This window comes from Rousettus aegyptiacus, unplaced genomic scaffold, assembly GCF_014176215.1.
Source record: "Rousettus aegyptiacus isolate mRouAeg1 unplaced genomic scaffold, mRouAeg1.p scaffold_m13_p_10, whole genome shotgun sequence".
NCBI classification, from domain to species: Eukaryota; Metazoa; Chordata; class Mammalia; order Chiroptera; family Pteropodidae; genus Rousettus; species Rousettus aegyptiacus.
In genome coordinates, this window is record NW_023416285.1 from 81,211,653 (window position 1) to 81,226,370 (window position 14,718).

Here is a 14,718-nt window from a genome sequence, read left to right on the forward strand (position 1 = left end):
CTGTCATTCTAAATTTCTACCAGCAATGCACAAGGGTTTCAATTTCTCCACAGCCACAAGAACACTTTTTACTTCCCATTGTTGTTTTTATAACAGCCATCCTAATGGACGTGAAGTGGTTTTTCACTGTGGTTTTGATTTGCTTTCCCTGACGACTAATGATATTGAGGATCTTTTCTTGTGTTTATTTGCCATTGGAATATCTTTTTTTGGAGAGAAATGTTCTTTCATTTTATCAAGTTACAGGATTTTATATATTCTGGGGAATGATCCCTTATCAGATATATGATTTACAAATACTTCCTCCTTTTCTGTGGGTTTTCATTAAAGAGTGTCTTTTAATGTACAAAAGTTTAAATTTAAATTAAAGTCCAATTGATCTGTTTCTTCTTTTGTTGCCTGTGCTTTTGGTGTCAGATCCAAGAAATTATTACTAAACCCAATGCCATGAAGATTTTCCCATTTTCTTCTAAAAATTTTATACTTTTAGCTCCTAAATTTAGGTCCTTGATCCATTGAGTTAATTGTAATTGTAAGGCAAGGTGGCAATTTTAAATTCTTCTGTAACTGTTCAGTTCTTTTCCTTATTTTTCTACTGAATTATGTCTTCATATTGCTTTGAGGAATTTTTAATGCATCCTCAATGTACTTTTACACCCACACCCACACACACATACATACACAGCAAATATTTCCTCCCAATTTAATATTTATCTTTCAACCTGTTCAATGTATATCATATGGAAGTTTTAAATGCCTTATGTAGTCAAATTTATCAACTTTTTCTTTTAAGTCAAATGCCTTTTTTCATCTTGATTAAAAAAGACTTCCCTAACCCTCAAGTTTTAAACAATATTTTCTAATACTCTTTTGTTACAGGTATTTCCACTGTCCCACTGTTCAAAATGCCATCTTTATTATTAAGTTGACTAAATGTAATTTTAATCTCAGACTAAAACAGACTAAATTCCTCCACTAATGTATTCAGTTATTTAACAATATTTGAGTAATTCTATAGACAATCTTCCTAATAGTTTGAGTACTCAATAATCCTAAAAATTATTTTAAAGCAAAGCAGCAGAGGGCTGACTGAATATGACCCAGAACAATTAGTTAATGACCTTCTACGTCAGCTAGAAAAGATGACTGTCAACATATACTGAAAAGTTTAAGTTCATTTGAACTTTACACCCTGTCTGTAAACATCATCAAAAAACAAAAGGAAAGTTTATTCCAGTGACTCACACCTCACATTAATGAATGAATAATCCTCACTCCCATCAGATTACGACTACTGAACCAGCAGGTAACTATGTGAATACTAGACATGCTAATCTTCTGAGGTAGCCTAAGGTCACTGAATAGGTCTGCTTCTGTGGCCACTTTACTTTTTACAATTTACCTATGCTAACAAATCATAAGAAACTTGTTAATTAAGGTCATTAAACTCTTCTGACTGGCACTTATTTTGCCAAAGCAAAGAAAAAGGACCCATGTTTTGTCATTTCACAAATCTGTAAGAGACGGTGGAATTAGGGATAATTTAGAGTGGCCAATGGGGTACCAAGTGATAAAAATCAATTTTAGATATTTTAGCATTTCTGTTATTTTGTTATATGGTTGTCCAATAAAGTAATCAAGCCAAATGTTGCCCTAACATATATAAATCTAAAGAGAGTACCTGACTCCCCTTGTCCCCTTGTTATGCCCTACCCAACATCAGAATTGTTCTTTGTAAAACCAAAGGGTTTCACAGCTTTTTCACAATTCTGTCCTTTGAGCAAGGATAGACTGACTTAGGTTCTGTTTCTCTAAAGACACACTGGCATTCAACAGATCTTAATCTATTGCTGGTATCTTTTAACTAGATGCACGACACACGTAACATTCTTCTTTTTCTCCAAATGCATATTTAAAATTACGACCAATGCAGGTGTTTCCCCCAACCCTCGGCATCCTCAATACCATTCTTTCAGTTATTTATCTATCTACAAAAAATACTGACTGCCTATTATTTATCAAGCACTATAGATCAATGAATGATTAAGAAAGATCCTGCTCTTGTATTAATACAGCATCCTACTGTTGACATATTTAGATATAGCTTAGCCATTCTATTAGCACTTAAGACCAAGAGGCCAATTTTATTTGAAACATTAACCTTTTTATATGAATCGTTAAGAAAAATCCGAACAAGAAAATCACTATGTTGATGAGAAAAGTCAACAGGAAGCTTATATTAACAGGAATGTCTCCATTGAGAGGAAAAAATTATATTTTAATTAAAGAATACTTCACAAATTAAGACTAACAGGAAAGCAACTTGAAAAAATCCAAATTGTTACATAATTTTAGGAAATAATACTCTCTTCAATTCACATGCAAGAAGTACCTGGAAAGATTGTACAATTTTTTCCCATATAAATAGGGAATTTCGAGGTAGTTGAGTTTCTTCCTATTTCTTTTTATATTTCATAAATTATATGTGAAATGCTTATATAAAGTTTGTGATTAGCAAACATTTTGCAAAATTTAAACTTGAATCACCTACGGTTCCTAAGAAATTCTGAATTACTAGAGTCTAAATTAATATAGATTTGTTGCGTCTTTCATTACCTATGATTTTATGGGAAGAACATGGATTTTGGAAAAGCTGCCTCCAACACCATGTGTTTACACTGTAGCAATGTTCAGGCTATTCATATCTAAAAGACAAAGCTCTCAAAAGGTTTTAAGGAAAACATTAAAATGTATATAAAACACCTAGCACCAAACCTGGTACATAGTTAATTTTTAATTAAGTTTGTCAAGAATGGTACTAGAAATATGGATGGAGAGGACAGAAGGTGAACAAAGTACAAAATGTAATTAAGACATGTCTAACCCTAAATAGGATACAGTCTAACTGAAGGAACTAAAATTATAATGTGATAAGTGCTATAATAAACAAAAGTAGACAGTGTCTGGGAAACAGATTGGGAGAGGTTGACTGATGCTGAAAACCAAAGGACATTAGAGCTGGCTCTTAATTAGAGAGTACTGAATTCAATAGGATGGGAATGGAGGGAAATGTATGTCTTTCTTTTCAGCAAAGGCTCAAAAAATGAAAACATTATCATGCCCTAAGAAATGTACAATTTTGCAAGAGATGAATTTCAAGAAATATAAGAGTAGAATACTTGAGCTCGAGCTATTAAGACAGACTGCAACCAGACTGTCAAGGACTTGCTTTAACCTTACTATGAAGTATGAACTTTATCCTTTGGATAATGAAAAACCATTAGAAAATTTAAAGTAAGAAAGTGACACAATCCAATCCAAATTTTATAATGATGCCACCAGAAGTGGACAGACTGGGTAAAAGGAAGCAGAGTAATAATCAGAAGGTTAGTTCAGGAGAGATTAATTTCAATAATGGCAGTCACATAAACAAGAAAAAGAATATATACAACTAAGACATAAGAGGAAGAATATTAAGATTTGTTGATGAGTGGATGGGGGAGGTAGGCAAGAATGTTGAAGAATAAGGAAGAGTTGGGGAGAAGAGTGTTGTCACTTACTGAGAATTTAAGAATAAACAAGGGGAAAAGGGAGGAATTTAAGACATACTGTATTCTGAGGAGATGTAATATATACCAAGTGCTTACAGAAGGGAAGCAGATATACATGAGTTAGAAATAAAGATTTGGGAGTCACTTACATAGACAAGCTAGTCACAATGACCGCCCAGCAAAAGAGGACATGTTAAGCAAGAAAAAAAGAACAAAACACAGTAAAAGAGTGAATGCAACTGACACTTCACAGAAATATAGGAAATAACAGAACTAGGAAATTTAAGAGCAGCAGTATTCCAGAAGACAGGCAAAGAATTTCAAAAAGGAGGTAAGAGCTAAAAAGTATTAAATGAACAAACGGTAAAATGAGATCAACTATTAAAAGGCCACAGGATTTTTTTTTAGAAAACAAAGATTTTTAAAATATTGTTTTTCTGACCAAATAATAAAAATAAAATTATTTAAGAACTGAAAAACCATAACATTCTTTAGCAAGCACTATCACATTAACAATTACTGCATTAATTTGATTTTCATCTCAAGAATTCTTTGTAAATTTAATTCTGCATTAAGGTAAAAATGGCTTGTACACCTGCCCTTGGCCCTCAAGTTGGGTTCTAGAAGGGGAAAAGATTAGGGATGGGGACATGGGCATGGAGAGACCAGATCAGATGTGGCCTGAGGTCCATGTGTAGCTGGACCTCAGAGATCCCTTCCCCAGGGAATCCTGACAGTCAATAAGACAGACAGACAAGACACACTGAGACACACACATGCACACTCTCATTCACATTCTCTATTTCTCTCTTACACACTCTATGGCTAGTACATACAAATTTTGGCACAAACCATCTTTGGGGAATGTGACCTTTGACAATATTATACACTATGATTAAAGTATGGTTTAGTAATGTCTAACAACTGCTACAAGGGAAATTCAAATAACATGCATAAAAGAGAGTAAACCAGAAGGGAAAGAAATGCAATTATCTGAACCTTTTCTTAACAAATTAAATCTATGTGAAATAATCCGATAATAGATTAAAAGCTTAGAGTCATTATGCTCACGCAGCATCTCTCAAACCCATAAGACATTTAAAAGTTTCTTGACGTTTCCTAATGCTAATCTGCTAATTAGCTTTCTAATGGGTCTAGCCATGACAATATATTTATGTATTGCTTTTTCATTTCCTTAGTTTCTTAAAACACACTATAAAGTACAAGTTTGGGATTGGGAGTGGTCTATGTAAATATATTTATCCCATCACTCTGCTTTTGTTTATGTTTCACCTCCCAAATAGCAGTTGTCACAATTTTTCTCTAACATTTTTGAACGCACTATAGTTATTTATTAACACTGAGCTGGATAAACACAGTTTGGGTTGCAAAGTTTAACTTATACTCTTCAAAAATAAGACTCCCTATCTTGTGGCCCATGACTGTTTTCTAACTCACAAACTGAAACCAATGAGTTGCATGCTATGTAGAAATGACAAGTTTTTAAAATGTCTCTATTCATATTGACTTTTAATTTATAGAAAATTGAGACAATTTCTAAACTATACCATCAAGACAATTACCACGAAAATTTATACAAACATGAAGGGACAGGCATTTGGCTTTGATAAGGTATTTAAACCATTACCGCTATAAATTAAGTAACTGGACTTTATTGTATTAAAGGCAAAAAACAGTTATGAGGCTTCATAATTAAAAGAAAAAGCTAAACAAGGCTAACTCTAGACCTATATCTATGCAGTAACATTCTAAAAGACTTTTTAAAAAAATGTATAATTAAGAGTCTTATTTAAGCTAGCGGAAATAATGTAATATAATCAGAAACTCAAACTATAGTTCAACGTGCAGCATCTAGTAATAATGGCATACCTTTTCTTTCTGTTTTCTGTGCAGGGACAGAAGATGTGGGTGTAGGCAGTTTTGATAAAGTAGATGCTCCATTAGCATCAAATGATTTCTTTGGCTGGTGATCAGACTGTAGCGTAAATGGACTAGAAGGAACAGTGCTTGGGGTAGCAGTTGGATGAACCACTGGTTTGATGGGGTGCTGTACTGGCGTAGAACTACTGTGAGTCTCTGCTCTTGGCAGTCTGTAGTCTCTGTCATTGTGTCTGCTTGTCTGAGACAAAATATTCTGTGGGAGCAAACTACTGGCATCACTGGAATGCTTGTCTTCCACTTTAGTTCACAGTTCGAAAAAAGAGATGTTGGAATGATGGAAGGGGGAAGAAAAAAGATTACGTTAGAATCCTGTCTTGAACATCAGCTAACTTAGCAACATACTTGTTTGTACTCATATCTATGTTTTTTATAAAACTGCAAGCCCAGTTAGTGTCTGCAGTTTTACTATTGGCATATAAATATCTAAATACGGGAAGAAGAATTTTAGCTCCACTATAAATATTAATCTATACTCAGATTGCAAGTGGGCTACTTTTGGGGGCTTCTTTAGAACCACACCATTGTTCAAACAAAACATTAAAAAAAAATCAAATATGGAATTATGACATTTTACTCAAATAATTAAATATTTCAAAAATTAAAAAAAGTAAATGGTCCATTCTTTTAAAGTATAGATCACAAGTTCTAATAATTAACTGAATTATCCATAGTGGTTCAACTGCAAAGGAATATCAGCTTTATGAGCCTGATTTTTCTGAATCCTAAAGCAGTTAATGAGTGGGCTCTAAAGTAGTTGTACTAGGGCTTAAATGACCTTATTTAGGGATGACTGAATTTATAATGAACTGTGCATTCGGTTAAGTAAATCAATATTTTTTAAATACTAATACCAGAATTCATTATAAAATCGAGTTATAGATAATGCTTATGTGAAAACAGAAGTCCTACATCAGCAGCATAGTAAAAAGAAAGCTATTTGCTTATCAGTTATATTAAAAACAGATCCAATTTAAAGCCTCAAAATATTTTAAATTCAGAAATAAGTACTTTTGCTTTCACAAAAAGTACAAAAAGAAGGAAAAATTCAACAATTACGGTAACAGAATTTGTTCTTTATCAAAAAAAAAAATCTCTCGCCTAAATTACAACAGTCTAATCAGTAACTGAAGAATTAAAACATTATGTTTTATATGTTTCCAAGTAGAGAAACATCTGCACATGCCATATAACGATATTACCAAAGGATGCCCTTGCTGAATAGTATGTTGTGTTTTTTTCCAATTCATGGTAAGATAATATTACCAAAGGATGCCCTTGCTGAATAGTATGTTGTGTTTTTTTTTCCAATTCATGGTTCCTCCAAGTCTAGAGACCAAGACAGCACAAAGGAAGTATGCTGAAACTGTAAGTCAGTTTTCAAGCCACTGGTGCACAACTCCTACATCTTACATGAAAACAAAAGGTACTGCCAAAAAACTTCCATCAGATCAAAACAGTCTTTTGACTTAATGACTTAATATATGAAATTGTGTTATAAATTATACAGACAGTATCTTATCAGAAAAATGAACAGACTATACTATCAAGCAGAACACATTTATTTATATGTTAACTCATCAGTAAATTTTCAACTTCCATGTTCATAAAACTTAAAAAGTTTTATTCTAGAGTTTCTTGCTGAAAAGACTATTACTACAATAGAAACTTTCAAGGACAGCCATACAGAAATAATTCAGCCACACCCAATTCCCACCAATCCTGTCACTTAAAGTAACGGCAGCGGCATTGGAGGAACTAAGGAAGACACAGTTGCAACAGCCTTCTATTACTCACAACTCTACAGAACAGTTAAAGCAGTGACTACTTGCACATCCCCCACAGAACATTAAGCAAATGTGTGGAGACATTTTTGGTTGACACGACGGAGGGGGGGAGAGGTGTGCTACTGTCATCGAGTATGTCGAAGCCAGGTATTGTGCTCTACATCCTATGACACATGGCAGAACACAAACAGAATCCCACAACAAAGAATTACCTGACCCAAAATGTCATTAGTGTTACTGCTGAAGAACCCCAGGATAAGTTTCCCCTAACCCTATGGGGCACATATTAAAGATGATGAAAATAATCTAGTGGCAGTAACATCAAATTAAAAATTTTATCCATCTAATTTTCAATGTCATGGTGTGGATAACATTATTTGCTACACTGCAAAAAACAAACAAACAAAAAACCCTAAAAACCTCTCTGAAATCTATTTTTCTACCTTTATGTCTTTAGCACATAAAATCTTCCCAACCCTCTCTGTACCCTCCACATATGCATACACATACATACTTCTTTTATTGGCAGTTAGGAATTACAAAGCTTTAAGCCTTACCCTACATGAATACCAATGTACTGGACATGTGGGGAAAACTCTGCCAACATTTCTGGATAGACAAAGTTAAATACTTAAATCACTTAGTGACTTTATTACTACCATACCAAGCATAGCTCAGTTGACCAATTTTTTAAAAGGCAGCAATATTCCCAAGATCTTTTCTAAAACATTACTTAAAACTTAAGAAGCATGATACATGACTACATTTCAAAGCAAACACAGTCCCATTGATTCATCATTTGCACTTCTAGGAATTTAGCTAAGGAAGTAAATCAGATAAGTGAGCAAAGACAGGAATTGAAGCACTGTTTACAACAGGAAAAAGCTATAAACAACCTAAACATCCATGGACAAATGATTATGTATAAATGAGGGCACATCAAAAAATGGAATACTATGCATTCAATATACTAAACACAGAACTATATTACTATAAGCTGACATGGAAACATATCCCCAAAATATTATTAAATAGAAAAGGTTTAAAACAGTACCACATTAATTCCTTTTTTGGTGAAAAAAACATAAACATATGTACACATTTATATGCAGAAAGAAAAAAGTATTATGACCCCAAATGTCTCTAGGTCATGAGATTAAAATTTTTTCCCTTTACTCTTTAAATAGTAAACATGCCTTACTTTTGAAATCAAAAAGAAGCATGCAGATAAACAATTTAAAAACACAACTGATTTCCTTTAAAATGGTTTGTTAAAAAGATAAAAATAATATTTTCATGTCCATCAATTATTTCTATTGGAACTCGAATTATCCTCTTCATCACTTATTCTACCCCAATGGAGGAGGAGTGACTTAAATGACAGGTTATTTTGGAAAGGATAAAGCAGACATACTAGGCTCTGATCTTTTTCCTCTCTGGAAACTATCAGACATTAAATGGAGAGGTCTAGCCCAATAACTAAAAAAAGAAAAAAAGAAGTTATTCTTTTTACATCCATTTGCCCCTTCTCCTCAATACCCATCCACAACTCCCCCCAACAATTTGTTCAGGAGGCCTATGAGCTGGGTTGCTTTTTTTTTTTTTTACTTAGAAAAGCTTTTATCTCATTTTTAATTGTTGGCCAAAAGTCAGTAACTTAAAATATTTAGTGAAATAGAACTAAAATCCAAGTTTTCTGTCTCAAAATACAATATTCCTAATTTCCTAACTTCAGTAAATCATTTTGTTTTCTAAGAATTAACCATGATTTCACTAATATAAAAAATTCAATGTTCCAAGGAATAGTTAACATTCAGTCTTGCAGAACTGTTACTATTTCATCTTAAATAATTTTTCCCACCAAAAAAAATCAATATTGTTTACTGAGACCAAAGAGATCCCCTACTTTTTTGAGTTAAAGAAGGATGAGTCAAACACTTAAGTCTAAAAATTCCTAGAACACACCTTAAAATCTTCTTGAAATTTTAAATTTTAACAAAGGGCATAAAAACTCTCTGTGGCATTTACATTTTATCTAGATAAGGGAAGCCACTGAGAATAGAATACATTTAGTAAAAACTTCAAGTTCAAATTTAGTTTCAATTAAAAACAAATGTATGTTACCAATATTGTCCCACTGGGACAAAATCTGGCCTCAAAGGACTATTAAGGTATGCCCACAATATGGAGATATTACACAGATCTACGATCATGTTGAAATCAGTTACCGAATATAAGGATAAACAAGTTTTTCACTGATAACACATAACAATAAGTACTCTGATGTCACTGTGTGTGGCTCTGATTCAATTATTAGATGAAATCCAGGGAGTTTTGGAAGAGATTTCAGCATCTAGTTTAATAGTAAATAATTTGTGGAGTGGAGGTAGAAGTGAAGCTGTTTTAAAAAGAAGTCAATCCACAACATGAAGTTTTATTTACCAACTCAACTGCATTACAACCATTAAAGGTAGTGATGAACACATGTGTGTACTAACCCGCTATGCACACTTTTCCTTTTAAGGAAACAAAATGGTAGAAGTTAGGGCAACGGATCCAACCAAAAGGAAACCTCATATGTTTTTATTTTACCTTATATATATATATAAATGGTGATACATATAGATTTGTATCATAAATGAACTACAGGAATGAATCAAACATCATTATTGTTTCAAAGAAGAAAATTAATACTTACTTCCACTGGCAAATCCACTACTGGCTGTTGCTTGCATCACCTCTCTTCTGTAATCCCTATCTTTTGGGAAGCTATTAACTGCCATCTTGTTTGCTTCTTTTTGTCTCTGTTCTCTAAAAATCAAAAATAGGTAAACCCATAAAAATTCTATCAGTTACAATGAGTCTACATAAAATGCTTCGGGGTCAAATGCTCAACAAAATGGCATATGAAAAATATAAGACCTGAACATGGCCATAATATCATTTCACTGGTGTGGCAGATGGGATACAGCAAACAATGTTTTCACTGATGGCAATATTATGCCAATTATATATATGCCATTAACCCTACAACCAAAACTCTGCAAGATTACTTCTATATATATGGAGGAAACATAATATTGTCCTATAAGAAGTATAAAGATTTCCATTACATATTTTAAGGTGCATAAATACAGATTAATATAAAGTTTTAAATTAAATATACTCTAGGCCCTTGTGGACAGTTGCTTATCTGTCCTAGTGTTTTTTTTCTTCTTTATGTTAAAGAGATATAACAGAAAACACAAAGGGCCAACCGTGCAATTAAAAAGGGGAATAAGTATCACGGTAAGAAATCTAAACTTAGAATGTTTAATGTTCTAAGATATTAACTCGTAGAATCAAGAATGAGAAATACTGTTGAATTAGATTAAGAGCAAATACCTTTCAAGCCACTCTTTTGGTTTCTCCCATTGTGAAACTTCTGTTCGGCAATTGTAGTAATATTTTTTTCCAGAAGAGCTAATATGTTCAGACCAGTCATCTGCAGAATCATAAGGCTTAAAAATATTTTTAAAAATTAGAAAATGTTAATACTATTTATTCACTTGATATGAAGTATCGAGAGCGTCAACGGTTTTCAAAGCAAACATACGGGAAAAAGACTTATAAGATAAAGGTGCCCTGATCTAGGCTATAATAATCTACTTTTATACCTCAGGAGACCTCAGGCTATGAAAATCTTCAAAGATAACTATGGAAAATCCTATAAAATATCAAATTAAATAGATTAATAGATATTAACTAGGCAATAAAAAATATGAAATTAACAACATCTTTACTTTAGAAAAACATTACAAAGTTCCGCATTATCGTAATTTTCATTGCTGAAATCCAGTCACATTGGGCAGGTGGACCAAGGGTTAGGGAACTTTCTCAAATGACTGATTTGAGGGCATGAGAACACGTCAGTTCTAAACTCTTAAGGCACAAAAGTAATAAATAAGCACAAAAAATTTTAAATGTAAACACAAAGCTAATTAAGAGCTATGAATGTTTCACTTTCAAAATCCATGAGATGGGTTAAGTATTAAAGAAACCTTGTCTCATATAATGTATAGGATTAACATCACTAATTTTTCTGTAACTAAAACTGGTCTTTTCAAAGTTCTCAGATATAGTCTCTTGCTGGTATTTTATAAGCACTGTAAAATTACAATGAAATTAGAAAACTCTGAAAGGCCTGGTTTTTTTGAAACTGATTTCAAAAGACATAAAGTTTAAGTGTCCTGCACTGGCCTCAGAAAATCTGGTAGAATCCAAAGTATACTTCAAGTGAATATCTTAATTAACTATTTTTAAAGGAGCTTTGAAATTAAAATGAAATGTTATACTTTTGCTGGCCTATCTTTCTTCTGGGTTCAACAGTATAGAATGACACAATTTTAAAGCTCGAGGAAAGGAACTTTTATGCCCTGTCTATTCAGCTTTAAATTTACAAAGTAGGAAATAAGCTGAGATAACTTATGAGTAGGTCACAGGTCAAAAAACTAGTGGTAGAAGAAAGGATCAAAATTCAGGTTCCTCGATTCTAATATTTCCACTAAATCAACATCAATTCTGAAAATGCTGTACTGATTTTGAGGGTAGTTGAAGAAATACTGCAGATACTTGCCACATGTTTATACTCTCAAGATTATGTCTCAAAAAAATAAAGCTACTGGAAATCAGCCCTGTATCTCCAAACCCCTAAAATCAGGGGAGAGTTGAAGTTCAACCACCCCTATCTTCCAGAATTAGGCCACATCAAGCTGCAGAAACCCAATCACAGAAGGCTAAATTTGAAAAAGTTCTTCACCATCCACTGCTCCCTAGTCCTAAATTATTATGCAAACTAAGCCCTTCTAGGGATGTATCTATCTGGAAGATTTTGGTTTGCTTGGCAAGTGGTTATATGAGATTACTGGTTTGGTCTGAAAAAGCAGAATGAGATTTGAGGCAGATGACAGAGCACACCAGAGAAGATGAATGTGGTCTAGACTAGTGCTCTTTAAAGTGATGGTTTTACAAACTGTTTCCTGTCCTGGAGGAGATAAAAGAGCTTGCATTAGAATATGTATCAACACTCTGCTTCCCTCACCAAAAGTCTTGCTTTAAGGAGAAATCAACTAAACACTGTATTTAATGACAGTTAATTTACATTCTGGCACAACTTCTAGACAGGTAAAGTTCAAACACCAGAATTTTGAAGAGCATGGGTCTATGACACTAAAGATTTTGTCTACCAAATCCTAGGTTAATACAAGTATGTCTTCTAGGGTCCTGGCACTATGATCACATACCAGTACTTTAGCTTTCTCCACCCCACTTTCATCCTCAAAGAAAGGTAAAAGGGTATGGGGGACTTTAAGTAATAGGGTAATTTTTAATATATTACTATGCAACAGCAAGTGTTGCATAGTAATATATTTTTTGTTCCATTGTTATTTTTTCAGCTTTACTGAGGTATAACTGACAAAACTGTAAGATATTTAAAGTGTACACAGCGATAATTTGATATATACTGTGAAAGGATTCTGCCTATCTAGTTAACACATCTATCATCTCACATACCCTTTTTTTTTTTTTGGTGAAAAAATATGAGTTCTATTCTGCTAGTAAATTTCGATTATACAATACAGTATTATCAATATTGTCAACACGTTAGACATTAGATCCTCAGGTGTTAAATTTCTTAATTTAAAAAAAGATCCAAAATTAAGAACTAAACAAAAGGCCTGCAAACATTGCAAGTTTTCAAAGTTAGGTTTGATGTAGTTGCCAACATATGCCCTAAGGCAACAGTTTTGCAAGTGCTGGCCAGGAACCCATGAGGGACTCCAAGTTCATTTCACAAGTTCAAAACTATTTTCATAATAAAACTAAGACAATTTTGTACTTTTTCTCCTCATTCTATCACATGAACAGTGTTTTCCCAGAGACTGCACAGATTTGATATCACAAAGAACTGAATGTAGAGCACATGTAAAATTCTAGGTATCTTCCTGTTCTAAGTCAGGCATTAAAGGCATGTTCAATGTCTATTTTTTTTTTTTAGAAACAGTTAATGGGTTTATAAATTGATTTTTAAATAAATTATTTTCAAAATTATCATCTTAATTTTTAATATGGTAAATATTGATGATAGAGTCCACAAAAACAAAAGCTCTCAATGTTCATGAATGTAAATAGGTCCTGAGACTCAAAGTATGAAAGTGGCTGCTCTAAAAGACTAGCACTAAACAGATACCGAGTCACCAATTCAAAATGTCTTTTACAATTTTGCTATAAACGCTGCTCTTTTCCTTAAAACAAATAAACAAACACTTCCCTTCCCACCCTCTCTCCAAAATGGAGTCCCACTACTTCTCCAAGTTAACCTATGGAAGAGGAAAAATTAATCTTGGCATTAATTTATGAATCGTTAATAAAGAATAGTTCATTAACATCAAAGATGGCATTCACTGTAACAAAGAATTTCATGGAATCCTAAAAGTTCTGATAAATTTCCATTATTTAAAAATTAAGTAGAAATTCTTCAGGCAAAATCGGTTACAGAGAATAGACCCTGAGAGCCTCAAACCTAAAAGCTCCAAAATATGCAGAAGATATTTAACTAATAAGAAATGTTGGAACATAAACAGAAAATCATCTAGGATTCAATTAAAAGTGCTTCCTAGCAAATCAAAATTGGTGAAGGCTATTTAGAAGGTAAGAGTCCAATTACAATGCCTTCAAATGAAAATTTAAATTTTTCTAAATGAAGAAATTCAGGTCTCTTTAAAAAACACACACAAATATGCATAACTTAACTAAAACAGTCTACATGATATCTGTAAGTCTTATCATTCAACAAATTTTCCCTAAATATTTACCATGGGCTAAGTAGGTTCTGTGTTAAAAATCCCACAATAAATGTTCATCACTGGACTTAGCAGGCTACATGTTAATATCTTAATCTAATACTGAAATAAGGTAATTCCAACTTGACTTTTAGTGCTTAATATAAATTACCATACAACCAAATTTCTATGAAGTACTCAAAATCAGAGGTCCCCAACCTTTTTGGCACCAGGGACTGGTGCTCCTATAAGAATCTAATGCCTGATGATCTGAGGTGGAGCTGAAGCCGTGATGCTAGCGCTGGGGAGTGGCTACACACACAAATGAAATTTCACTAGCCTGCCCGCTGCTCACTTCTTACTGTGCCGCCCAGTTCCTAACAGGCCACAGATTAGTACCCACCTGTAGCCTGGGGGCTGGGGGCTGGGGATCCCTGCTCTGCATAACACTGTTACTGATTTTCAAAGACAGATTTAAAACTTGAAAACCTCAAAGAGAAAAAGAAACATTTTGTTGAAAGCTATTCCTTATTTTAACTTGGGTTAAAATGTGTTAACCTGGATTACCTAATACTCATCTGTTCATTTATACTTTCATTA

At 33.3% G+C, this 14,718-nt stretch overlaps 1 protein-coding gene across 9 annotated transcripts in view; it reads right to left on the reverse strand.

Moving 5' to 3' along the window:
* The window catches only part of WAC (WW domain containing adaptor with coiled-coil), an 81,586-nt gene that overhangs the window by 20,373 nt on the left and 46,495 nt on the right, over nucleotides 1-14,718 (reverse strand). For 6 of the 9 annotated variants that reach the window (XM_016160779.2, XM_016160777.2, XM_016160778.2 and 3 more), the window contains exons 5-7: nucleotides 10,682-10,797; nucleotides 9,996-10,108; nucleotides 5,442-5,750 (exon numbers count right to left, since the gene is read on the reverse strand). In XM_016160779.2, coding sequence (XP_016016265.1) covers nucleotides 5,442-5,750; nucleotides 9,996-10,108; nucleotides 10,682-10,797 — 538 coding nt within the window. The remainder of the gene's footprint in view (nucleotides 1-5,441; nucleotides 5,751-9,995; nucleotides 10,109-10,681; nucleotides 10,798-14,718) is intronic. The other 3 variants (XM_016160783.2, XM_016160780.2, XM_016160781.2) reach the window with 1 other exon arrangement.